We start from the raw sequence: 27,239 nt of genomic DNA, 5'->3' as shown, positions 1-27,239 counted from the left end.
ACACACCTGAAAATATTAAAAATTAAAGATAGGTCCTAGGTAGGCCACTGGAATATTAAAATGCTTACCAGTTGGAGAAATCCTCTGAATATTGTTTTATAAAGAGTAGGCTACTTGTGCTCTGCTGTTGTGCTGTGTGAAGCTCACTGATATGACTTATACACCTTGCCATTTTACCCAGCAGTGGGTGTAGCCTAGGCTACCCAACAAACATCTTGCAGTCTATGCAAAGTATTATTACACATAATGAACAACAAACATATTCAAGAAAGCAAATAGGACGCTTGATTAGTCTTTCCATGAAACCGACAGCATTATTTGAATTTCAGGGTTTCTGCGTATGGAGCGCAAATAAATTACTCCTTTATTATAGTCCAATAATTTAACATTCAAATGCATTTGTATTTTTACTACTTAGGATGAAATGAACGTGTCAGTCATGTCCATAGACTGTAAGGGCATGTCCCCAACTCCCCATGATGGCTCTTTGCACCAGGACCGTTTCATTTGAGCTCGCAGGGCGGAATTTCACTGACGGACGGATGTGAGTAACGGCGTATTATGTCCCTTGCGCTTTTATTTTTCTTCTGTCAGGCAGTTTGCTAATTCGTCTGGTTCTTTTTCATATGAAATCCTTTTGTCATTTATATTTGTTTATTTTTTGTTTATCAATATAATTATATACCGTCATTTTCTATGCGACTAGTTTCATTGAATGCGCATTTTCAATCGATGGAAAACTAGCAAGCGATGCTAGCAGGCTAAAGCTAGCTGCATTTCTGTGACACAGGTGATACAATAATAACTACTATTGTTTACATAATTATCATTAATTAAATAAGCCTCGGCAACTTTGTATTACTTAAGTAATTTATTTTGTAACGTTATCATCTCAGAAAGACATGTCTATTGTCAACCTATGTTTAACTAGTTGGTTGTGAACTCTGTTGACAGGTTTATTTACAGTAAAACTGTTTTTACAGAGTAACGTTATACAGAACATTAATGCTTAGTTTCATAAAGCGTCGCAGAAGGTAATATGTTAGATACTTATTTACTATATTTTATGTTTTATATATATATATATATATATATATATATATATATATATATATATATATATATATATATATATATATATATATATATATATATATAATATAATATATATATATCATTTATTCATACCTCGCATGAAGATGAAAACATGAAGTCATTTAACAAAGGAAGTCCTGCTCCTGCAAAGTTCAGTTTCAACTCTACTCCAACACACCTGCCTGTGATTTTCAAGTAATCAATTAGGATGTTCATGTGCCTTTGACTAGGGTTGGAGCTAAACTCTGCAGGACAGTGGCTCTCCAGGAGCAGGGTTGGCTTCTCTTGCCATACATCCATATATTTCAAGTGCCTATTTTATTTTTTACAGTCTCTGTACTGCAGAACCAGGATGAGGATGTTCTCAGTTTCACACAAGACGGCCTTTGTGGTCGATCACTGCCCGTACATGGCAGATTCCAGCCGGCAGTTGATTGAATGTGACATGCTGACCAAAAGCCGTTCACAGGGCGTGATTCCTCTGGCTCCAGTTTCCAAATCTCTCTGGACGTGTGCAATTGAGTGCTCCATGGAGTACTGCCGGATCCTGTATGACATTTATCCCACCAAGAAACTGGTGAGTGTATGGAAATTGCCGCTGTTTATAGGTATAGTCACTATATGAATGAACTGTTTAGTATGTGAAAATTCTTCAAAAATGCTTCTTTTATGTTCCATGGTGAAAAAAAGTAGGATATACATTAGGAATGAAATGCGGTTAACTAAATAATGACACAATTACATTTCTGGTTCAACTATTTCTTTAATGTCTCAGGTGAACTACATTGTGAGTGATTCTGAGGTTCACATCTTGAACAGCTGGAAGCAGGAAGAGCAGAACACACATGAGGTAAAACGCACATCTGTCACTCTGCATGTCCATATCAAACACCCTTGTACCAGAGTTATCTGAGCATTGTGTTGAATTAGTGTTAAGTGTATATCTGTGCTGTTTGTCAGCTGATGGCTGCCTTGGCGGCTGTTGGTCCTCCAAACCCTCGTCAGGATCCTGAATGCTGCAGTGTCTTGCATGGACTGGTGGCAGCTGTAGAATCGTTGTGTAAGATTACAGAATATCAGCATGAGACTCGTACTGCTCTGATGGACGTGGCTGACAGAGTGGCCAATAGGGGGCGAATTATCTGCCTTACCAATGCAAAAAGGTAAGCACTATGGCCTGGTTTCACAGACAGGGCTTAGATTAAGCCAAGATTAGGCTTTAGTTCAATTTAGGACATTTAAGAAGCTTTTATAAATGTGCCCTAAAAACATTAATGGTGTGCATCTTGAGACAAAACAATGACCGGGACATATTTTAAGATATGTATGTGCAAGTTGCAGTTAAAACAGCTCAAACATGCATTTTAGTCTGGATCTAGGCTTAAACCTTAAGGGTATATATATATATTTATATATATTAGTCAAATTCTGCTAATTATTTACAACAGGATCTGTATTTTCATGAGTTTAAATACAATATTTTTTACAAGATACAATAAAAGCAACTACTGCTTTCATGGTAAAACATTTTTTACTTGATTTTCAAAAGCCAATGAATTTGCAACAGCTGAATGTAAAATTTTTGACAAGCCAAACATGTCAGACTCTGAGAAGCATGTCATTTATTTAAACCACAAAATAAACTTAATTCCTTAAAATAAGTATAATGAACTTCACAATAAGCATTTTTAACGTCTCCAGCACATTTATGATTACCCAAAAATCAAACAAAGTTCACCCCTCATGCACATTATCATGTCCGTCAAAAACTTTTTAGATTTTTTGAATATTAGAACTAAAAACATCGAAATAACACACTAATGGGCATCAATCACTTCACTGAATACTTGCCGGCTAGGAAACAAATAATTATTACCTCACGATCCATTTGCTTTCAAATTCATATCATTTGAATATCAAAAAATCAATGTCTGCCAAAAAAGAACGTGTACAATACACCGTAGTAGAGGTCCAGTGAGTACACACATTTCCTTGAAAACCCTCACTACCGGATGTTTTGAATGCATCATCGCTTTACGAGAAGAGGGAAAAAATGAAAATGGTGGCCTGAACGGCTTCAACATTCTGTCTGTTAGAGACGATAATGTGCATAATACATAAAGCACATGAGAAAAAAATGGTTCTTTACTCACTGAAATTGCATCAGCATGATCAGGGAACTGAGTGAAATACTTCAAACTGCATGCTAAAGAAAATAAACGGCAATCCAATTGAAAATTTTTGCCGGAGTAGTAAACATCGTTCAACATATATATATATATATATATATATATATATATATATATATATATATATATATATATATATATATATATATATATATATATATATATATATATATATATATATATATATATATATATATATATATATATATATATATATATATATATATATATATATATATATATACAATATTATAAACTTCACCGGTGATTTTTATAAAATGTAGTTTGAATACTATCTTAGATGTATAAATATGTTTATGTATGAAAATTAGCATTTAAAAATGAGTATGAAGTAATGGCTGCTGAAAATTCACGTCATATTACTTCCTAATATAGCTATTTAAAAAAATGTTTTTATTAAAAATAATTTTAAAATATTTTTCACAGTAGTATTGTTTTTACTGCATTTTTCATCAAATAAAGGAGCATAAGAGACTTCTTTCAAAATAAAAAGTTGTATGACTATATATAACTGTCTCTCCCTCTTAGTGACACTCATGTCAGAATGCTAGAGGACTGTGTGATGGAAACCATTCAAGAGCAGAACAAACTGGCAGCAGGCTCTGACAGGTCAGTTGTGAAATCTCTGAGTGCTGCAGTCACTTTTATTATCATACTATTAGCAGGCTCAAATTCTTACTGTTATTTTTTTATTGTTCAGACTGATGCCGATTCAGCAGTGTGAGCTTGTGCTGGTCCACATCTACCCTCAGGGTGACGACACTCTGGTCTCGGATCGGCAAAAGAAAGAGGTAGCATCTCGCTCTCTGCATTAGTGCTAAATGAAAATTAATTTCCATTGGGATATCCATAATGATATATTAAAGTCTTCTATAGAGAGTTCTGAGCCTTGAATCAGACCAGCTCCATAATTATTGACATTATAATATTTGAAACAAATAAGTATTTAAAAATATATTTAACAATTATTTAAAATAATAACAATTTTAAAAAAAGTCCCAGTTTTTGATTCTGCTTTCATGCTTTCAAACTTCACTTGCCATAATGTGTTGTTTTTTCAGGTTCAGTGAACTATATTGGAAAATTGTTGTCACTATTGTTTAGTAATGTCTCTTTCTCTTCTCTGTGTGTAGCTCTCATCAGTGTTGAGCAGTGAGGTTCACAGTGTGCGAGCTGGACGCTATCTAGCTTGTAAACTGAATGTGCTGGTTCAGCAGCACTTTGATTTGGCTTCAACCACTATCACAAACATCCCCATGAAGGTCAGACTGACTGTCAAACAGTTTCCTCTCTACCTGTCTCTCTCTTTCTCTCTTCATCACTTGTTTGCACTGTATCGGTTGCTTACACAGCTGCTGTTTTCATGGTTTATTGTTTGTTTTGCTAGCCTACATTAAATGTCTGTGAGCAGGTCAGTACTTTACAAGAGCTACTATTACTTATCCAGATCAAAACCCCACCCCCTCATCCAGTTCTTGCTAATCTCTGATTATTAACGGGAGCTTCAAAGAGTTTACATTTAATTAGGCTATAGTTCTTTTAAATGCATTTTCCTAAGCACAACTTAATACATTTGGATAAGACTGTTGTAATGTTTACAGTCTAAAAAATATAAATTATAATTGCATATTAAATATTATTCATTAATTTAGTTAATGCATAAAGTCAACATGAAATCAGATTTGACCTTGTTTACTTTCCTAATGAAAATTTCTGGTCTTAATTAGCCGTTTTTATGCACATTATTATTTTATTATTATTATTTTTTTTTTTTAAAACCTTATTACACTGTTTGAATATTACTCTGCCTTGAAATTACTTTCCTTTTTTGAAGGAACGGTACGGCCGCAAAGTTTTCCGCGACTATTACGCAGGAATGAGAAAGTAGTTCCTAGCCATATAGGTGTAGAAAATCGCAACTTTTCATTTTCAGTTTGTCTTAGCAAACGATGTAACTGTACAAGAGTCAAGTTTTAAATAGGAAAAATATTGAAAGTGTCTTTGGTCATTTTTTGAATGAGATGCTAATGGACTGTTTAGAATCAATGATGCCAAGCTATGCTAAAAGTGCTACCGCCAGATACAAAGATCGGCTGAATGGATTCAAAAACGGTAAAACTCATCTATTTAACTCTAGGGGACTTGTAAAATTAGCCTATTTTTAAAAAAAGTTGAGTGTTCCTTTTAAGATTTGAACAGAATTCGGAGGTACATATAATTCTTACATATAATTCACACACACTGTTTTTTAATAATTTGCAATTAGATCCGGCTGATTTCCGGCTGAGTTTTTGATACACTGAACAGAACCAACTCGTTCTGATCACAATGATTGATATCCGTTTTTTTATGATCCTGTTCATTTTTAATGGCTAAAATCAGGTCCCACGCCCTTTTTTGTCTTTTTGAGCAAGTTTCAGTTTTAAATCAATCACGTCAGGGAAGTTAAATGGGTTGAGAAAGCCATTTTATGTTGACTTTAACAGAATTACACAATTATTGCCACATGCTCTCCAAAGAATGTAGATTAGCACCCAGCTGGATGAACAATTGACCCTCTAGATCCCCTTTCAGCCCGAGACTTATTCTCTATCGGGATGATTTCTCTTTTGCTTTTGCTATCTCTCTTTCTCTCTTCTTTATGGGTGATGTCTTTTGCCCTGGCTGGGTGTGGCCGGATGTGAAGTGTGTTTTCTTGTTCTGGTCGCTTGTGTTTTTAAATGCTGCAGGTCCCTGCAGGAACACAGTAGTTTTAGGGTGTGTGTTTGAGGCCAGTGACCCCAGGGATGAAACGTCCTGCTCCATGGAGTCCACCCGTCTCTGTTCTCCCAGTCTTTCTCCTCTCTTCTCCTGTTCTTAATGTGTGTAAGCTCTATTTGTTGCTTACAGCCTCTGATCTCCACAGCATATGAACCAGCTGGGAGACTCCGAGGCCTTTGTGGACATCAGATCTGTGAGAGCACAGTTATTTTATGATCTGTGCTCTTCAAACATGAAAGCAGCAGTAGATTGTGATGTGTTAGAGAAATGTAGAGGCCCAGCTGCTGATGCGAATGTGTTTGTGTATGTGTGTGTGTGTGTGTGTGTATGTGTGAGAAGGAGGAGCAGCATGCTAACACTTCAGCAAATTACGACGTTGAGCTTCTGCACCATCGTGATGCACATATGGAATTTATTAAGAGTGGTGAGTGAAATCAGTCCTTTGCAGCAAAAATCCAACACAGCCTACATTTCACTGCCATAAAGCATTTGGACATTAGACCATTTTTGGTTTGACCTGGTGGAATATGCAGACATTTCAAAATTTCACATGATACCATGTTATTACCACACTTAAAATTGAGAAATACTTTGAAATGTCTAATTATACCAAGATTTTTTGGATCAATGTTTTATTTAAAAATATTTATATTTAAGATATTTATATTAAAATATTTATATTATAGATATATTATTTGAATATAATATAATCAATGATTTAATTAAAAAGATAGTTCACGTAAACATAAACATAAGTAACATTCTGCTAAATTTTTCTCATGTGTAGGTGATTTGCACATGGCCGGCAGCACCAGCAGAGACAGTGGGCTGAAGGAAACAGTCACACTCAAATGGTGCACTCCACGCACCAACAGTGTAGGTGAGTGGAACTCTGGGAAATGTTTTCCCCTTTCTACCACATGACAAATTCATGATTTTCTTTTATGTCTTTTTGCAGAACTACATTACTGCACAGGGGCGTATCGTATTTCTCCAGTAGACGTTAACAGCCGGCCATCTTCCTGCCTCACCAACTTTCTGTTGAACGGTGTGTGTGCGCATAAATCCCTCTGCCCCATCATGCATTTTTTTTTTCTTATTGAGTATTGTTTCACTCATAAATAGAGGCAAGGATATGAAACAATGGAAGTACATGCTTATATTGTATATTTTCCTTTTTGTCTGGGGTCTTCCCAGGTCGATCTGTGCTACTAGAGCAGCCCCGCAAGTCAGGGTCAAAGGTCATCAGTCATATGTTAAGCAGCCATGGAGGAGAAATCTTTCTGCATGTCCTGAACAGCACACGCTCCACATTGGAGGACCCGCCCTCCATCAGCGAGGGCTGTGGTGGCCGAGTGACTGACTACCGCATTACTGTAAGCTCAACAAGCACTAAGTCTGACCTACTGACTTGTGCTGCGTTCACATCATGTAGCGATTACCATAATTGCGTGTTTCCAAGTTGTAGAAACCATGTACGTCTTTGCCAAACGTGTAATTACAACTTGCTCTATACACTAACAACTAAAATGGCAGAAGCTTCAACATTTTCATAGAGGACCAATAGTAGTGGTGAAACATTTTGCGATTCACAACCGCAAAACCTTAAATGGATCCAATTTGCAGCTATGAGTGTTGCCAACTAATTTTAGGTTGTTAATGCCTCAGTAGAAAATTGTCAACTTGTAATTACAAAAATTACAACATGCAATGTTAATGCAGAATTGTTTAGGGATACATTATGTTTCCTAAATGTGGCAGCAGAGTAAATCATGTTAATATCACTTTTCAGGACTTTGGTGAGTTTATGCGTGAGAATCGTCTGACTCCGTTCCCGGACTCCATGGTAGATGCAGCAGGCAGAGCTCCTGTAGAGAGAGCCAAATCTCAACTAGAACGACACACACGATACTGGCCAATGATCATCTCCCAGACCACCATCTTCAACATGCAGGCGGTGAGGGACACAATCTAAATCAGTGGTTCTCAACCAGGGGGCAGGAGCCAACTAGGGGCCCTCAGCAAACTTCCAAGGGGGCCGCACGATGACTTAAATTATATATTATTAATATAATTAATAACACAACATATAATCCATTAACAGTGTTGGGGTAACGCATTACAAGTAACTTGAGTTATGTAATAATATAACTTTTTCCAAGTAACTAATTAATAACATAACATATAATTCATTAATATAACATAATATAATAATAATAATATTATTAATGGTTTTAATATTATATAAAAAGATAATAATCTGTTAATATTATATTATGTTGGGGGGCTTTGAATATTGTGTTGGACAGTGGGGGGGGCCTTCAAATAAAAAAAGTAGAATTTTAGACTTTTTTGCATGCATATTGTGTGCATGATATGTGTGTGTTTTCTTGGGTATTGTGGTCATCTTTGTGTGTATATTTCAGGTGGTACCGTTAGCTAACCTCATAGTGAAGGACACTCTAACAGATGAAGATGTGCTTACCTGTCAGAAGACCGTCTATAATCTTGTTGATATGGAGAGGAAGAGTGACCCTTTGCCCATTTCAACTGTGGGCTCCAGAGGAAAAGGACCCAAACGGTGAGAATATCACATCAGGTTTCGATTTGTGTCTTGTTGTGTGGCTCTGTTCAAAAACCTAGTGAGCTAACCTTGCTATCTACTACCTACATAGTCAGCTGCCTTCCAATTATGTGAACTGAAATGGAGATTTTCATTTATTTTAGCACAAGTTTACAATGCTGCCTAAATAGGCTGCTCCCTTGATTTTGAAACTGTGTGTGTGTGTGTGTGTGTGTGTTGTATTAGTGAATAAATGTTTACTATGTATGTTGATGCTGATGTTTTATGTAAATAGTGATGAGCAGTATCGGATCATGTGGAATGAGTTGGAGACTTTAGTAAAGACTCATGTGGGCACCAGTGAGCGGCACCAACGTGTGCTGGAATGTATCAGTGCTTGTCGGAGCAAACCACCCGAGGAGGAGGAAAGGAAAAAAAGGGGAAGGAAGAGAGAGGACAAAGAGGACAAAACTGAGAAAAATGGCAAGGACACCGAGGAGAAGGCCTGGACTACAGACTCTGAAAGGTTGGTGTTAATGAACAAGATGCTGACGTTCACATTTACATCTGTCAAGCCACAGCTACATGTAGATTGATGACCACGGCTTTCTTCATTAATCTCCTGATATGCGTGTTTCTGATGTATATGTCCTTTTTCTCCTCCAGGCTGAAGGGGGTAATGGAGCGAGAGAAGGATGAACCGAGCGAATGTGAAATCATCAAAGATTCACCGGACTCACCAGAGCCCCTAAACAAAAAACCACGTTTAGCTACAGAGGAGCAGCAGCCTCCGGAGAAATCTAAAGGTTAATTTTATGATTCTTTTTGGTAATCAATCCTCTGTTGTGAGGTAGTTTATTTAATATTAATAATAAATTAAATCGATATATAAATATTAAATGTATTATTATTTATTAAATTATTCATATTGGATTATTGGATAATATATTTTAACAATCCTTTTAAGAATTAAACATATCATCGTAAACAGGATGTATGACTTTTGGTGAATCTTAAATGCTCAAGAATGCATTGCAACTTTCAAAAAGCTCTAAACCAAGATACTCTTGGGCAATGATAGATATTCTGCACACAATAGAAAACATACACACACCGAGATGGACCTTTGTGTAGACCTAGTTTTCAATCACCCTTTAACGAGAGAACTAGTGAAGAAAGCAGCAGCTACATCAGCACAGTCGAGTTACTTGTACAGCACGGCATCAATTTTATGGTCAGAATTAGCAGCTACAAGCCAAGTCAGAAAGATCATCATCCAAAGTGAATGAAAAGCCAAGTCAGAAAGATCATCATCCAAAGTGAATGAAAAGCCAAGTCAGAAAGAGCATCATCCAAAGCGAATGAAAAGGCAAGTCAGAATGTGGCAATATGAGGTACATCTGCCAGTCAGATCTAAGATGGGTAGAAACAGCTGTCAAATAAAGGTCTCTTGTTTTGCAGGTCCTGTGTCTCTACTCACCCTTTGGACCAACAGAATAACTCAAGCCAACTCCAGGAAGCATCAGGAGTTTGCAGGAAGATTGAGTTCAGTGAATAACAAGGCTGAACTTTATCAACATCTGAAAGAAGAAAACGGGTGTGTTGACCTCATTGTTTGTCTCACTGTGTACCCTGTTATCACATGAATCAGTCATTTTGCATTTACTCCCTGTGTTTTCTTTATTAGGATGGATGTTCATGAAAATGGAAAAGCCACCAGATGATGTGTGGAACACGCCTCTTCTCATCTCTGCAGGATCATTGATTTGTTGAGAGGATGTGATGTGACCTTTGGCATGATATCAAATGATGTTTTTGCCAGGATGCTGGTTTTGTGCCAGACAAAGAAGAGTAAGGCAATGTTTTATAAGGACACACTTTTTATATGCTTTAGTTTGTACAAAGAATCTGAAATATTCTGAAACAGAATAAAGAAACTTGTAAACGGTGTTAGTCCATGTTTGTATTAATGCTAATTTTCTTTATCCTGGTTCATTCCTGTGTATTTCTTGTAAGTTCAGAAAGAATATCTACCTACCTCTGGAAATATCAAGAGATGGTGAATCAGTGAACAAAATGAGAAAAATACACAAAACCCTATATAAACCCTCATTCCACTGTTTACATTCACCAGGATATGTCCTGTCCCAAATGACACCCTCAGTCCTCATCCAAGTGTATATTTCTGTGATATCCTGCCAAAGGTTTATTTGACCACATGGAGGCACTCTTGAGCACTCTTTGGAACTCTAAAATGACAAATGCGGCACCTATGGTCTCGTGGACTTCATAGGCCTTGTCCCAAATGACACACTTCATTTGCAATTGCTTTCTTGTAGACTCACAATGGCCCCCATAAGCATGTGTTCCACAAAACCGTAGGGTGTCGCGTTTGTCTTTTTAGGTTTCAGAAGGCTGCTCACTGCAGCCCTTATGTGTGCCTTCTATGTGCACCTTAACCATTCTACCCGGCAGTCAAAACGGTATTACGTCATGAAATCTGGACTTTGAGGAAGACCACAAGGGTTTAGGGTGCCATTTGGGACAGGGCCATTGACATCCAGCTAAGACTCCTTATCAAGGGTGCCGTTTGGGACAGGGTGTACTTCACTACATTCCAAAGCATGATGTCGTATTTCCACTGACTACGTTTCATAGTTGTTGTTTTTTTCCCTTTAATACTTAATGTTGAGTTAAAGTCTACATTTTTTATGTAATTAAGTATGAAATGATATTCAATATGAAACGTAGTGCAGTAAAAAGTACAATATTATGCTTTGGAATGTTTTGAAGTAAAAGTTTTCCAAAGAAGAACACTGATAAAGTACATCTACTTGAAAAATGTACTTGAGTACAAAGTAAAAATAATTCACTACTGTCCGCCTCTGCAAATTGTACACTCGATATTGGCAAGAAATGTTAAAAACTGCCCGTTTGACTTGCCATCTGCTGTGCAACATTTTTATCATTGCCAGAAGGCAGTATTTTTTGTTTAAGTAGTAAAAAAGATTGTGCTTGGGAACAACTTTGTTTGCAGTTATGTCAACAATGTTGTATTTTTGCATGGATGAAAACACTTGTGGGATCATCTCTCAACTATTTTATGTGGTCAATGGTCAGACAGCCCACTCTTGTGTCTTTATGGTTATAGTCAAAAGTCTAGCTCGTGCAAGTATTTAAAAATGCTCCAAAAGTATGTTTTACTGGATGTGTAAGCCTGGATGTGTTTTGACTCCGTAATGCACAGAAACAGGAATCTAGCCAAGGACAGAGGAAGTTAGTGTCGAGTTTTCTGACTCCAGTGAGGATGAGGCATCGAGTGTTGCTATATGAGATCCTAATGCTTGCTCTCATACTCTCGGTGCACATATTGAGTAGACGTGAAAGTGATTGTTTGTGTGGGGTTTGGTTCCTGGCATGCGGTGCTCCTTTTCTCAGCAGAACTCTCCACCTCTGCACTGGAGAAGCCAGCAGTCATTGGATGTGAGTGAAATCCATCTAACAGGGCAAGATAACTAGCCCCATGCTACTCTCTGCATTCAGCTTAGACCTCTGTTGGGAAGAAACCATCAGGGAAATCAAGGTGTTTGAACTTAGTCAGGTCTAACCAGCTGGATCCCCTCATTAAGCTGAGACTGCATGGGATTGTTCTGATATTTTTAGGACCAGCTTTGTGGACACTTTTGTAACTGTTGCTAGGCTGAATGAATTTCTAAATAGTAAACAAAAGAAATCTGTTCATGCTGGATTTCTCCAATCATATAGTCTGCTTAAACCATACCCCTTTCCTCCAGTCGCTTGCAAGCTCGCATTCATATTTGCATCCATTCAATAAACAATAGATGGACAGAACCCCCAACTTAGACAAGTCCTTACCTATTTTTGTTTTCTTTTTAATAATACACTTACATGTACAATATTGAAGAAAGGATTTGTCACTACTTCCGTTACATCGCAACTTTGGTTGGAAATTGATTGTCTTGAACAATGGTCAGTTTCGTTGTCATTATTCAAAAATATCTGACCACAGAATACTGCGATTTGACCAGCAGTGTAATAATTTTGCTAAACATACACATAACATTCAAGTTCTAGGTTGCTGACTGCAACCATAAAAGACACAATAAACAGCAATGCTCTATTCTAAATTTATTTTGTAATTTACAATGTTACTGCACCGTTTTCACTGATGGCATAAATAGTTTATGCTGCTCGATAAACATGTCACCATAAATCATTTCAATGTGTTTTCCAGGCATTTGACACTTCTTAAGAATGAAGTAGTTTAACATAATTTGTTAAAAAATAAAGCTGAATAGAAGTTTGTTGCCCAAAGAGATTTTGGTACTGCATTAAAGGTCAAAACTCGTGATCCAGCGATATCAAACCATGATGCCATTTGATCTAAACTATCAGCTGAGCTTATTTTAGTCACACCTGTGTGCATAGCAGCAGGTGATTAGAATGCACACTGTTAATTTCTAATGCACACACATCAGTCCCAAACCTCAAGCCTGTTACAATTGCTCAGATATTTATATGGGCATTTAGCACAGTCCATGTTACACCTTAATACAACCCCCTTGAGTATTATACCTGTATTAAGTGCCATAGGTGGATCCTCAGGCCTCTCACACAAGCTCAAAACTGAACAGTGCATGCAGCCTAACAATGCTAAAAAGAAAAACATTGTTTATTTTAGCTGTTAAGAAAGCGTTGTGCAATTTTTTTTCATCCATGTTAAAAATAGTCATCTTTGCTACTTATTGATATGTTGCTATATGCTATTTGCACTTTTTTTTTTTTAGAAAGGCATGCGTCTCAAACATTCCCCTCGTTACACAGAGATGACTTAAAGTTCTTAAAGTCATGCGGCATTCAGACAGCCGAATGCTCTTTTGCAAATCATCTGAGCACCAGTTCTGTGTAAAATCAACACACAGCTACTCCAAAAAATAAAATATCCAAATGTAGAAGCAGACAGATTTTGTTTTGAACGTATAGAAGCCTTAACATGCAAGGCTTTAAACCAAAGCTGTTTTTTTACGAGAGAAAATTATTTAGTCATCCATGAAAATCATGTTAAAATGTTAGCTTTTGCCAAAATAGTGTTTTATGGGGAAAAATCAGCTTCATTAGTTTACAAAAATTTCAAAACAAATCCAGAAGCTAGTACAGCAAATCTAAATGAGCAATTCCTTGTACACACTTCCAAGAGCTCTTTGCTTATGTCTACAATAAATGTAAAAATAAATGTCATTCTGCATTTGTGTGAATGAGGATTTAAGGGAAGTAGGTGCTACTATAGTTAAGCATTCAGAAAAAAAAAAAAATAATGTCATCAACAAAATATTTTGGAGCTGCATCCCTTTGCACAATTACAAATCTCTACATTCATGACTTCCAGAACACTTTGGTTTGATCTGAAATAAAATATAGTTCTGAAAACTAGTAAAAACACAAAAGTTTAGTTTAAAATAAATGCAACTAGTGTGATTTCTGCTAGTATGTGTACATTTTAGTGATTTAAAAATAAAACTAAATATTCAGTGTCAGAAATAAAATGCATTTATTGGCCAAAAAGGTTCACTGGCAGAACATGTTGATCTAGACCAGTCATTGTGCGTAACTACATTGTTCTGTACTTACGTTATTTAAAAGGCTGCTTTTTTTAAATGAAGCTGTTCAGCACAATTTACCTTTTACATTTTAAAAGGTAACAAATTTCACTTATCACAAGCTGCTTTCATGCAAAAACACCTCTCTTCCTCACTCTCACACTATTTTAAAATACTGCATGCACCTGTTTTCCTGATTAGTGCGATCAAACGCAGAAAATTATTCTTCAGCTTTTAACGTTTCGGTAAAATTCCACAGCAGATGTTTTGGCCAATAAAGTGCAAACTAAGGCAAAACCCCACCCCTTTCTATGAGCTTTCATCACGACTATGAGCCATAAAATATAAACTGCATAATTTATCATCCTCAACAATCTCTTTGCATCTCCCTAAAATTCCTGTTGCTTGCATATCGCATTGAGTGTGAGGTTTACCTGGAGAGTCAGAAACATTCTTGAAATGAAAGACATCATCATGCTGCATTTTCTAACTTGCACCAAAATGTTGATGGGTTGAATGTAGGCTGAGGCAGCTTGTATTCTGTCTCTTTTTCTGTATGAGTTTAGTAGTTGCCTTGTTGAATACATGTTCAAAGCCTTACTGCGTTTTGGGTCTAGTGAAAGTGAGCATACATTCAGCTGGATATGTCTTTGTAGGATTTGGAGAAAGCACTGATTGGTTGGATTAGTCAAACAGCCATCAAGAGGAAAGAATCTTCACCATGAACATGCTCACTGCATATTTTCTGTTGAGTGAACAACAGATACCTCTATATTTCCAGGGAGTGTGATCTCGCCAAAGACTCAGTCATGGTCTCGGAGTGATGTGGAGTCATGTGGGAAATGCAGACCGCGTTTAGATGTTGATGCCGGAGCAAAATCAGACATAAATGCCTTCAGGGTTAAAGGTCGTGTTCAGGGGGCTCTGCAGAACTCGTAGGTCAGCGGGAAGTTGTCGGGCAGATCCAAGCCGCTTCAGAGATCCAGACTGACTTTCTGACTCTACAGAGACAAAACAAAGAGGGACTTTATTAAAAGAGTATACTTGAAGTTGACAGAGTTTAGAAATGTACGTTATAGGTTGGTTATATTTGATTTACATAAATAAAGACCTGTGTTTGTACCTGCGTTAGCTTCCTCCTCACCAGGGTCTGCTGGTAGAACTGTTACTTTGGTGCCAGTCTGTTGAATAAACTGTTGAAGGTTTACCTGCCTCAGCTCCTTGGTTAACTGCTCCAGCTCCTGCTCTCTTTCCTAAATCAAACAATTAAAAGTAAAATAATCTAATATCTAAAATAGACAATCAAATCAAATGTTTTTCCTTATACCTTACTATGTTCACGCTTTAAAAAAAAAAGAGGGATGCCAAAAGACATCCATCTCATTTGTTACCAAGATCCAGAGAGAATTTAGTGCTCTAAATACAAGTGTTTCTGTGTTATGTAACATTCCCGGTGAATGCAAACTGTACTAGAACATATCCTACTCCTTCACTTCATTTGTGAGCTCTGGAAAAGATCTTTTACATAACATCTGTGACCACTACCCTCCACCCCCACCCTGCTCCCTAACATTCTGCAAAGCCGATTAGTCGCACTGTTGGAACTTAAGGCCAAGGAGTCCAACACAAAGCAGCTCTAGCTCACTAGGTTTCAACAGAGCCATGATTCAACTGCATGAAACAAAGTATTGCATGATTGTTTTGCTATTCATTAGTACTTTGCCATTAGAGGCTGTTGTCACACTTGGTTTGAGTACTTTGGATTAACTACCAAAACTTTATATGCACAGAACAGCACTTGAGATCATCTGCCACTGATGCACTGCAAGAGATGCAAAGACTGTGAACTGCTCATAGAGAAGAAAAGCAGCTATGATAGAGGTGTCCTATCCTGCTCCTGGAGGGCCAATGACTTGCAGAGTTTAGCTCCAACCTGCCCCAACACAATTGCCTGAGACCTTGATTAAGTGTTTAGGATGTGTTAGGGTTTGAGCTAAACTCTGCAGGATATTGGTCCTCCAGAAGAAGGACTAGGCACCCCGGAGATATGAGAAATACATCTTTGAAAAAGAAATCCACAATTTCCCCTTTGCATGCTCCCCAATTCATTAACAGCAATTCATACCAACTGTGAACAATACTTGCATACTTGGGATTTGGTTTACTGTTGTGCAGCTGTTGAGTTTGGACACTTTCACACCAACCGAATTAACCTTGTTGATGTCAAATGGATTCTGTCCACCCCAAAAAGCTCTAGTGTGAATGCAACCTCAGTCAGAAAGCCAGCAATCAGGCTTTTACCTGTTAGTGTAAGTGAATTATCTTCCTTTAGGTAAACTCACCTGTAGCCTAATATTTGACTGCCCAAGCGAGTGCTCCACAACTCTGCAGCTGCTCTCCAGTCTTGCAGCCTGCTGCACCTGTATGTCCAACTCGGCACGAGCCTTGTCCACCCGCGACCGTACCTCCATTTCATCTGCTAGTCGCGTCTCCATCAGCTCTTGTTGTAGGCGCTCAGCCTCAAGCCCTGCTTCCATGCACTGAATACGAGCCAGGTACTCTCCCAGCTGCTCCTCGCACTCTTGTACACGGCTACGCAGTTCCTGCAGCTGTGCACGCAGTTGCCTCTCGTTGTCCTGCTCAATCTGCAGCTCATTCTCCCAGAATTCATGCTCCTTCATCTCCGCCTCATTCCTGCGGACCTGCTGCTCTAGTTCGACCAGCTCCTCTTCCTCTTCCTCTGTCAATTGCTGCTGCAACTCTGTCTCACAGCGTTGCAGTTTCTGCTCTAGGATGCGCAGCTTGTCCTTCTGCAACTGCACCAGGCGGGACAGCTCCTGCGTAGGTGCCGGTGTGCTGCTGCGGTTTGTGATCACCGTTCTCTGCTTGGTCTCACCCTCACGACTCTTCCCAAAGATGTCACGCAACCCCTTGGCACCACCAGTGAAAGTGAGGGACTTGCGTTTTGGTTCACGGCGTTTGAGGGAACGATCGTTGGCTGTGGGCCGGAGCTTTGCCATGGGAGGGAGACTTTGGCGGTATAGGCTACGCTCAGGGGCTCTTGCAGAGGTGTCCGAAGTGGGACGCTCACTCAGAGAAGGGCCTGTACGTTGAAGCACCAACTGCACATCGCTAGCGTACTGACCCCACTTATTTAGAGAAACCACAGGATTCTCATGGGGTGCCAGGTGCCTCTCTGTCTCACGCCATTTTTCAATCAGCGTGTAGCGACCAGTCCGCCCTGCAATCCAATAATTTTACATCAATGATTGTTCAAATACTGATTAAAACATCTGTAATTAGCGCTGTACTGACAATTGCGACTTCTATTTTCAGTTCAAGATGAGGTGTATAATTCTGAGCCAGTAGCAACACTAAAACTTGCAAAATTAATTATTTTATTCAAACAAGTTTCCCAAATTTCCCCCTTTGGCCATTGGTTGATCTTGTGTTGCAGTGTTAGGCTTAATCGAGATGTTAAAACAAACACAGCATTGTTTGTTAGTGAAACCACAGCCTTTACACTCTGGGGAAATCAGCTTATGAATGGCTTACATATAGTTGTCTTTGTATATTAAGCTGAGATAGAAGGTATTTTAACATACAAAAAACTGCACCCTTTAACTTTAATCAAACTGTGTATGGCTAAACAGAGAAGCACTAAAGCTCTAGAAACATGGTGACACAAAGATTTAACTTTCAAAAGGAAATTCATATGACATTCACCAGAGACCAGGCGCCTCAGTGGAACAGAGATTGTACTTATTCATGAAATAATGGAATAAGACACAGTCTCCATTTTTCCCAGCATAGGGTGATAGGGTCGAACTCTAAGACTAGAAGGGACAATACTGCATTTCACTCCTCCAATCTCTGATCTCAATGAGGGCTTGTTGTCAAGGAGACAACCATAGTGAGTGGTATGTTGTGTAAAAAACAGAGGAAAGGAGAAACAAAGGAGCTTGGAAGGGAACATACAAAAAATGGGAAAATGAGTTCTTTTAAAAAAATGGTGCCATTGTGGTACATTTACAAGTTATTCACAATCAAATTTAGTGTCTCACCTATTGCTTGGGCCAAAGCGATCACAACCTCTTGACATGTGGTGACCTCTGTGACCCCGCAGACGATGCGCTGCACTCCATCCACCCACACCTTCAGCTCCATGCCTCTCATCTGGATGATGTCATTCCTCACTTCTGCAGATACCAGTTACAAGCTCTCTGGTCTGCATGCTGCCCTTATCGCTGTTTGTGAGACAAAATAAATGTTTGCTGTGATTCCACTTATTTAAGAAATTATTTAACCACAAACAACCTCTCTGCCATCTTCAATAACAGTGACACTTGGTACTTTAATATACTCCATAGTGTCAGTCTGGCAGATAACATCTTTAGTTCCTGGTGTAAATGGAGGGTTTGGGTGCTGTAGTGCTAAAGTTTTACCCTGAGCTTGCTCACACAAGCTCTCATTTGTTATTATTCTTAAATCCAGCTTGCAAATCAATTTTCACTTACTGTATTGTGGTTCGGTTGTTAATGTTATCCTGTTTTTCTCTTAAGGATTGTTACAATGGAGAGCTGTACTCTGTAAGAGCCAGTTACAGTGTGTGGCTAGTTGATGGACATCTCATTTTTTATTTTTTATTCACTGTAAAGCTACTCCAATTTATTTTGCCAGTCTGACTTTAGTACATTTTATTTTTATTGATTACTGATAAGAGAATAATTTGTATCAATTTAAATATATACATGTATATACAAATGTAGAACACTCATAACTAGGTAATTTAAATTTAAGACATTAAAAGATCAATGAAAACAAAGCATATGTTAACACAAACACCATAGATTATATATGCTTAACTTCCTGGTTCAGATTTGTTCCTTTTTCTTTGTTGTGCAAGTTTTGTTTACTGCAAATCATTGGTAAGGAAAGCATTGGTCTACTCTAAACCGATGCCTCTTCTCTTCCGTGGCAGTAGCGCTGAGTGATGAGAGTGATTTATTTAGCTGTGAACCGCTCAAGCTGAAGAACTGGTCCAAACAGGCCTGTGTGAACACTATAGATGGTGCCCACTCCCATGAGACGCACTCATAAAGGATAAGTGGGATGAGCTGTATGCCCTTGACAGGTAATAAGTCTTTCAGTGTGTGTGTTGTGAAGAGAGAAAGTCCTCTGTTTGTCTCTCATTCTGTCCGTCTCTGAGAGTGTTTGGTCTGCTGAAATCTGAAGTGGCCTGAAGCAATATCTTGGTATGCCATCTCACACACAGCTGATATCTATGATGGATACACATGCCTGGATAGTGTGATCAGTATGTCAACACTACACAAATACAGTTGCAGCAAACCCCTAACCGCAAGTATTGTTAAAGGTTTTATGAGAATTAAATGATTGGTGAAGTCCTGCATATGTCACCAAAGAATAGTCTGTCATTTTACCGAAAGATCGAGTTATGACAATTCACCCTTCGCGTGGAGTTTGATTGACAGGCGATCTGACCAATCATAACGGCAAATCCGCCATTTTGTCCGACAAACAAACCAGACAGAAGAGTTAGTAGATTAACGTTACTGGACTTGAATTTGAAAAATGGTGCGTATTGATGTCTTTCCGTGAATAAAACATACCTTCTGATGTTCATTCATGTTAATTTCGTGCTATATCTAGTTGGAAGAGATGATTGGTTCACATGCCGCTTGAACTGAGGCACTACAGCGATCTGTCATGACACATTAAAGAGCCACAAAACAGTATTGTTTGAATTGCTTAAAAAAAGGACATTTGAAAGCTGAGACTGTTTAATACCAGAAGTAACCTACTCTGTCTTGTCTGTTGGTGCGTTGTCAGTGTCCTCCGCAATGTATTTTTCACTGCGTGAGAACATGATGTGTGGCATGAGAGCACCATGGCTTGTCGGACATAGCAACAGTAACTAAGAGGGAATTACCAGCTCAAAAAAGAATTAAAGATATGCATAGATGAATCGTTCACAATAAAATGAATTTAGAACATGGCAACAAAGAAAATCCCAAATTGAATAAGGGATTCAAGCAATAATATCATAGAGACTTAGAGGGTTGGGCTCTTTTGACTAGGCCCAGTAAGCAACCACCTATAGCAACCACAAGGAACACCCTAGCAACCGCCTTAAAATGCACTTACAACAACTTAAAACTTCTTAGCAACCACCCACAACATCATAGCTTTTGCATGGGAGAGCACCACTCACATCTAGTCTCATCTAGTTTTAATTCTGTCCTGGGTTGTAATGATACTCTGACATAATATTTTAATCAGTCTCTCATGGGCAGAGACTTCGGGCCAAGAAGGTACGTAACGTAATCATTCACTTCTGCTTCAGAAATCTCTCATGAGCTTGTTAATACAAAGTTCAGTCTCACCAGTTTAGCAAAGCAGCATACAGTTATGTGGTGTTGTTTTCATGTATGTTTTAACCACTGTGTTAAAGCCCTACCCCCACCAGTATTATGTGTCAGCTGCAGAATTTGTGTTTTAACTGTATACATGAGTGATGCAGGCATCTGCTCCAGACTAGCTTCGGCTTCATGACCTGGGGCTAAATTTAACAAACTCAAGGATTTGGTGGGGCCTTCACTGTAAGGTGCAGCCAAGACAGGAGACGTAACGCGTCTAAACTCACATTCCAGTCGACTCACATGTCTGACGTCCATAAACACAGATCAGTGCAGCACATATGGCTGGATCCAACAGTAACCCTGTCGGGTGTAACGGTCCCAGCATGCTGTGTTCTTACATGCTCTGTCAGGTCAATGTTGTTCATCCATTCTCGCTTTACTAACTCTGTTGAATATAACAGTCAAATGTTTATAAAACTCGTCAGGGTAGCTGACACAAATGAAAACGAAGGGTTGGCAGTACAGTACTTTTCCTTTTCGGTTGTATTATTTGGTTTCGGTCCTTTAATCTGCAAAATGTTAAAAAAGTTTTTTCTAAAAGATGTCCTTTGAGATGAAAGCTTGTATTTTAGTTGCTGTGATTCTTGGAGTTTTATATACAGCACGTGAAAACCTCCTCAGGACCGGTGTGTTTGGACTGTAGTGGGGGGGCTTTTCTAACTAGGGTCCAGGCAAACACAAAGGTCTGCTGGAGAGACGCCCACCCCTGCAGGCCTCACAGCATGACTGGACACAAACAATCCATCTCCATGGTGATGCTTTTGCAGTTTTGTGAATCTCTCACATGGCCGGCTAAGACCGGCCTGGGAACTAACAAACACCAGCAATTAAGGAACAATCTCTTTATTTTAACTTTTGTCCGTGTCCCACTGTATAACTTTATCCTGTCAGGGGTTCACAGCTGAACAACGCACCAACGAGTCACAAACTGACACTGAATTGAAGCCATTTAAAATAAAATAGTTTGTCAGTACAGCCTCTGTTAAGGATGAGAAGAAACCCTGAGTAAGATTCATTAACTCAAAGTAACTTTAGTCTGAGGTGAATAAGTCACAGTAAGTGGCTCTATCACAGACAATGTGGGGGAAGGGATGCTGCCCATACCATGCAGTTCAGAACAAAGTTTAATTAACGATATTTAAGCAAAATGTTTCAACTCTCTTTTGTCATTCATTGTTAGATTATGTGAGAACTATGTTTGAGCAGGATAACTCTTTCTATTTTCTTCAAATGTTTTGAGTCCCTGCACTTTGCCATTGCATGGGCACTCAAACAATGTGTCAAATTTAGATTTTTATATTATTGAATGCTTGCATGTACAAAAAAAATATATGCAGACATGTTTGGGTTTGGGTCAGACATGGACAAACCCAATCATAGGGTTTAAACATTTAAACCAACGGCTGGGTTTGTTCGTATTTGACCTAAACATGGGTTGAAACAACCCAGCTTTATTTAGTGCACCATAATGCCAGGGTGTTGCAGTTATCAATGCACTGCTATAAGGTGTTTGGAGTGGTTTTTAATGTGTTTCTTGGGTGTTCTGGTTGGTTTCAATGAAGTCACCAGAGTCCACTTTTGAGTCTGTATAATATTCTGACCCCTATATGACTGGTGTCCTTCCCTAAATGCAAATCTGTGATAATTTATCGCCCATTTCATCTTCCACCAGTCTGATCGCTTAGATAAATAATAGCACACCTCTCCTCAACACAATCTGTGTCACTTACAGCCCAAATTATTTAGGATAAATGCTAAAATTTAATACCCAAGATCAATTATAATTCAGTTTTGATGCAAATGCTAGCCTATGCATACCGCCAAAAGTATAACCTTTCAAAGTATACTCCATAAACACAGGCACTCGACACGTGCGCACTAGAAGGTTTCATCCTCATCCAGCGCTATTTCACTTTAGAAGTGGCATATAAAAATAACACAAATAAACTTGCGGGTGTCTATTGTTGTTGCAGGCTCAAGTAGTTTGTTGTTGTCCCATATCATCTGTTTCTTTTTTGTCTGTGAAACAACAGCCTTGCAGTGTTGCACTTTTCGGACAAACTAATTAGTGCAACAACAAACTAAAAAAAGTATGAGCAGATGCAAGCGTGCAGTACATACTATGCTGATGATAACATTTGCATCGAACGCACTGTATGCAAGGCTTCAGACAGGCCTCCATTGGCATTCAGTACATTGACACTTCCAAGATCCATGAAAGGCACTTAAAACGTCGTTACAAAGTCCATCTCACCACAGTGGCTCTACAATAATTTTACGATGCGACGACAATAGTTTTTGTGCGCAAAAAAAAATCAAAATAACACCTTTAACCAACTTGTTCTCGACTTCCGTGTGTGCCTCCACGACGCATGCGCGAGAATATGACGTAGCGCCGGCGTTCGGGAATCCATGAAATACACACTTTAACCCCATTTTGAGAACTACGCCGAGACCTAAAGCACGATCAATGTAGAATCCAACAGCTTAGACACGCGCGTCTTCCTCTGCTCGTAAACAAATCGCTTCTGGGTCATATGTCCGAACGCCGGATCTGCGTCATATTCTCGCGCATGCGTCGTGGAGGCACACACGGAAGTCGAGAACAAGTTGGTTAAAGGTGTTATTTTGATTTTTTTTTTGCGCACAAAAACTATTGTCGTCGCATCGTAAAGTTATTGTAGAGCCACTGTGGTGAGATAGACTTTGTAACGACGTTTTAAGTGCCTTTCATGGATCTTGGAAGTGTCAATGTACTGAATGCCAATGGAGGCCTGTCTGAAGCCTTTCTCAGCCATCAGCTTTCAACTAAAATATCTTCATTTGTGTTCCGAATATGAACGGAGGTCTTACGGGTGTCCAACGACATGAGGGTGAGTAATTAATGACAGAATTTTCATTTTTGGGTGAACTAACCCTTTAAAAGCCAAAGTACACTTTTGGCTTAAAGCCACTAGAGGTCGCTTATTCAAAACAAAGGCGTAGCTTTTATTATGCCGCAGACGACTGCTCACGCTTTTTCCGGTCATGCGTATGTGGGGTAACGCAGCGTTGTTTTAGCATATTAGATACATTTGAGTGTGTTGAAAGTTATGTTATAATGCTTCTTTGTGCGTTCACTCGGCGGCTACTATAAGACACTTGTTACACACTTGTTGATCGATATTAGGCATGGTAAAACGTGGTATTCGTGGTAAATCAAGAAAACCACTGCTATATAACAATGATTAGTTTTCTGTCGATGAATGTATACAAACAGTTGCTCACCTGTCTAATAAAACGCTTAATATATTAAAGCGTCTTCTTTGGTGTTTCCATGGTTTCTACTTCAGAAATTTAGGGTAACCATGATGTCATTGATAGGCGACGCAGGAACACGCTCCATGTCCTGGTTAAAATTGCTTATTTCTCTGGATTTAAACATTCTTGGAAACATTTGGGATAATGTAAGTACACAAGTCAACAAAATATATAACATTGTTCTAGTGGTTTTTGGATATTTTAATCCAAAAATCTTACATATTGTGCCTTTAAAGGTTAAGGATGTGGAAAAACAAATAACAATGATAATAGCGACGCATTAGCAAGCACCCCTAATTAGTAGAAATACTGGTAAATTAATGCAATGTGCCATTAACAAAAAGAAACCAGAGAACAAAAGGCGATTTTCTCTGTTTCTCTTTCATTGTTTTTCTCTTGCACAACAGACAAATCCCTTCATTTCCTTGATTTGGTCAGTGTGGGTTCAAAAGAGGGAAGTGAACTGTCTGTGGCCTGTGACACACTCTTATTAGAAACCAGCAAGAATACACAAGCAGGGATATTTTAATTACCTAAAGTTCCTGAGAGTGTCGTGAAACTCTAAACATCATTCATACAGTCCTGTGGTTACACATACTGTACGCACAGACCAAATATTTCCGGCACATATATTTAACAAATAATGTGTAGAACTTCATATTTAAATATAAAAGGAAGGATGCCCCAATTTTGTGGAAATCGTTGGGTGTGAATCTAGTCTTCTTAACCCATCAAAAGAGTAGAACAGCCTTCTTCAGCCTACTCAAGATCCTGATCTGCATTGCCATGCATTTATTCATGATATTACATGTATCTCTCAGCACAGTTCCATCTCACTACCTCTGTACTATTACTCCGCCTTCTGCTCTTCTGCTCTCCTCAGCTTTCCTTTGCTTTTTCTATCTTCCTCTGGTAGGACGTGCACTGGAGTTATTTAGCACTCTCATGTACAACAATCCATGATCAGCAGATCTGATCAGTGGGTGTTTGATGAGCCAGCTGTTGTCATATAAGACTGTGTGTAATAAGAGGCTGAGGCATGTGTAATTGGTTATGAATGAGGCATATGTAAACAGATCTACGGGTGAGTGAGGCATAGGAAGGTGGTGTCCGGAAGCTTAGAAAATGCACATAGAAATTCAATGTTTGCACAATATCCTGTCCACTAAGATGACTCAATCTGGTCTATTTTTGATGGGTCTTGCGCTCCCCTGCATCTGAAGGAGCGGTACATTAGGTCATACAAAAAAAATGAACTAATGATTCAATTTCGCAACATAGCTATTAAATATTTATCTCTAAAGCTCATTTGAATTTGTTACAAATCATTTGACGTAACGTTATGGTGCCTTTAGAATGTGGTATAGGACCTTTTTCCCGAACAGACAATATGAAAGCATCCTTTGGTTTTCGCACACAGCTAAAGTGTCTTTAAGCACACAGCTCTCTAAATGAAGTTTGGAGGGTGAATTTATCATACTTTTAGTCTGATTTTAGCAAGAGTGGACATGTAGAAAATTTCAATCTGATGCTGATGAACAGAACTTCAGACCTGCTGAAAAGCGCATTTCCTTAATCACAAAGGCAACAGTTTGGCTGAATATTCTTGTGCAAGTTCTGAAAGTCGGTTTATGTAATCAAGCCACCTTAACAAAAACATTCCTATCTATTAATAAGATTGCACAACTTTACAGTTTGTATGACTGTATGTATATAACTTTGAAGGTGTTGGATCCCGAGTTGTTTGAGATCATAGTTTGATCACATTCATAACTGAAATATTCATAAATATAAATCATTAAGCAATGTTACAGAGAGAAAATCTGTCATTTACACCTTATTTTTAAGATAAGAATGGGTGCAGCCATTTTAAAGTCAGCCGCTTGTCGTCTGTCTGTCATGCTGCTTAATGTTGCAAACTAGTATTTGTTATTTTATTTTAATCTTTTATCGTAATCATAAACACACTGGTTTGTTGCACACATAGTTTTACCATTTACTGCACTTTGTTATTCTTTCAGATATTTACACATAGCAGCTAATGAATCAGGAGTCTTGAACTTTTACAGAAAATAGCTTTGGCATTAAAAAACAATATGGTGGATAATGATTAAAAAATGACAGAATTTTCATTTTTGGGTGAACACTACATTTAAAAGGATCATACATTTCAATAATTAGAAATGTCATTTAACTTGGAATCAAATATTTTCACATTCATTTTGCAATGTACACTAATTAATACATTTGCCTGTGAGACTGTGGCTAATTGTCGCACTTTTACTCCAGTGAAAAGCAATTTCTGTATAGACAAATATGTTAATACACAAATAGAGGGCATGTTGTCAAGTGATAGTGGACCTTTAAACAGCTTCAAAACATATTATGATTCAAAACCATATAGATGCTCAGAGACGGCCATTGTGACAGCTAGCGTCTAATAATGGCTCATTAATGAAAGTTAATATAAAGCCACGTCTTAGGAATCGTTTAGTGTTCATGGGATGCAGTGCTGTATGTTCTGTAAGTTTAGGAGGGGCTGCTGGCCCGCTGCTCATCTGATGGAAAACACTCACCATCATATAGTCATTTAACCCGTTAAAACGGTTAAAACGCATATCAGTAGATCTAGGCTGGTGATAAAGACCTGACATTGACTGCACACAGTCTCGTTTCATGCGTCTGTTCTCCTGCGCGTCCATGTAACGCGTCCCGTCACAACTATTTAAAGGTCCCCCATGAAAACACATTCAATACATGTCGCCCTTCTCTCGGGGTTCCCCGACGGTCGAAAACACGCTAGCTACGGATACGTATATTTAAAATAATTTCCGTACCTGCGTGTGTCTGCAGTCCTGGACAGCCAATATCCTCAGACCTCAGTCCGGGTCCACTTCGCTTCCCCAAAGCAGAACCGTGATTTAATCAGATGATCTGTCTTTTCCTTTAATGTATCGTAAACACCGTCTTCATTTGATGTCACTAAATGCGTTCCGGTTGAGGTCCGTTTGGAGGGTCCGCTCGCTGAAGTTCAGTGTGGCCCGTTACATCAGCTGCAGCTCTGCTCTCACGCGAGTAAATACTGTAAGCGCGAGCGGGACACCGCAAGGCATCATGGAGCGAGCACTTTAAAGCTGCACAGCCCGCACTGAACAAGTGTGCTCGCTCACACACACACACACACACACACACACACACACACACACACACACACACACACACACACACACACACACACACACACACACAC

At 38.7% G+C, this 27,239-nt stretch overlaps 2 protein-coding genes across 3 annotated transcripts; one reads left to right on the top strand and one right to left on the bottom strand.

The window, feature by feature from the left end:
* The first annotated feature begins 489 nt into the window (after positions 1-489).
* ints13 (integrator complex subunit 13) lies at positions 490-12,864 on the top strand. 2 transcript variants are annotated; one of them, XM_079817469.1, is made up of 17 exons: positions 490-544; positions 1,427-1,672; positions 1,871-1,945; positions 2,056-2,258; positions 3,834-3,914; positions 4,006-4,096; positions 4,439-4,567; positions 6,405-6,489; positions 6,853-6,945; positions 7,024-7,113; positions 7,263-7,441; positions 7,858-8,022; positions 8,492-8,646; positions 8,924-9,154; positions 9,295-9,434; positions 10,090-10,225; positions 10,316-12,864. In XM_079817469.1, exons 2-17 carry the CDS (start codon positions 1,448-1,450, stop codon positions 10,350-10,352), a joined length of 2,115 nt encoding a protein of 704 aa, XP_079673595.1. In that variant the 5' UTR covers positions 490-544; positions 1,427-1,447; the 3' UTR covers positions 10,353-12,864. The 2 variants fall into 2 exon arrangements, with proteins under 2 accessions (XP_079673595.1, XP_079673594.1); XM_079817468.1 differs by having other exon boundaries at positions 510-790.
* rassf8b (Ras association domain family member 8b) lies at positions 12,524-27,239 on the bottom strand. The gene is made up of 5 exons (XM_079817470.1): positions 26,827-27,239; positions 18,311-18,493; positions 16,589-17,487; positions 15,370-15,499; positions 12,524-15,247 (listed from the first exon to the last, which is right to left on the bottom strand). Exons 2-5 carry the CDS (start codon positions 18,420-18,422, stop codon positions 15,126-15,128), a joined length of 1,263 nt encoding a protein of 420 aa, XP_079673596.1. The 5' UTR covers positions 18,423-18,493; positions 26,827-27,239; the 3' UTR covers positions 12,524-15,125.

The sequence above is a fragment of the Gobio gobio genome, assembly GCF_949357685.1.
Source record: "Gobio gobio genome assembly, chromosome: 5".
Lineage (NCBI taxonomy): Eukaryota > Metazoa > Chordata > Actinopteri > Cypriniformes > Gobionidae > Gobio > Gobio gobio.
This window is presented reverse-complemented; position numbering and strand designations above follow the sequence as displayed.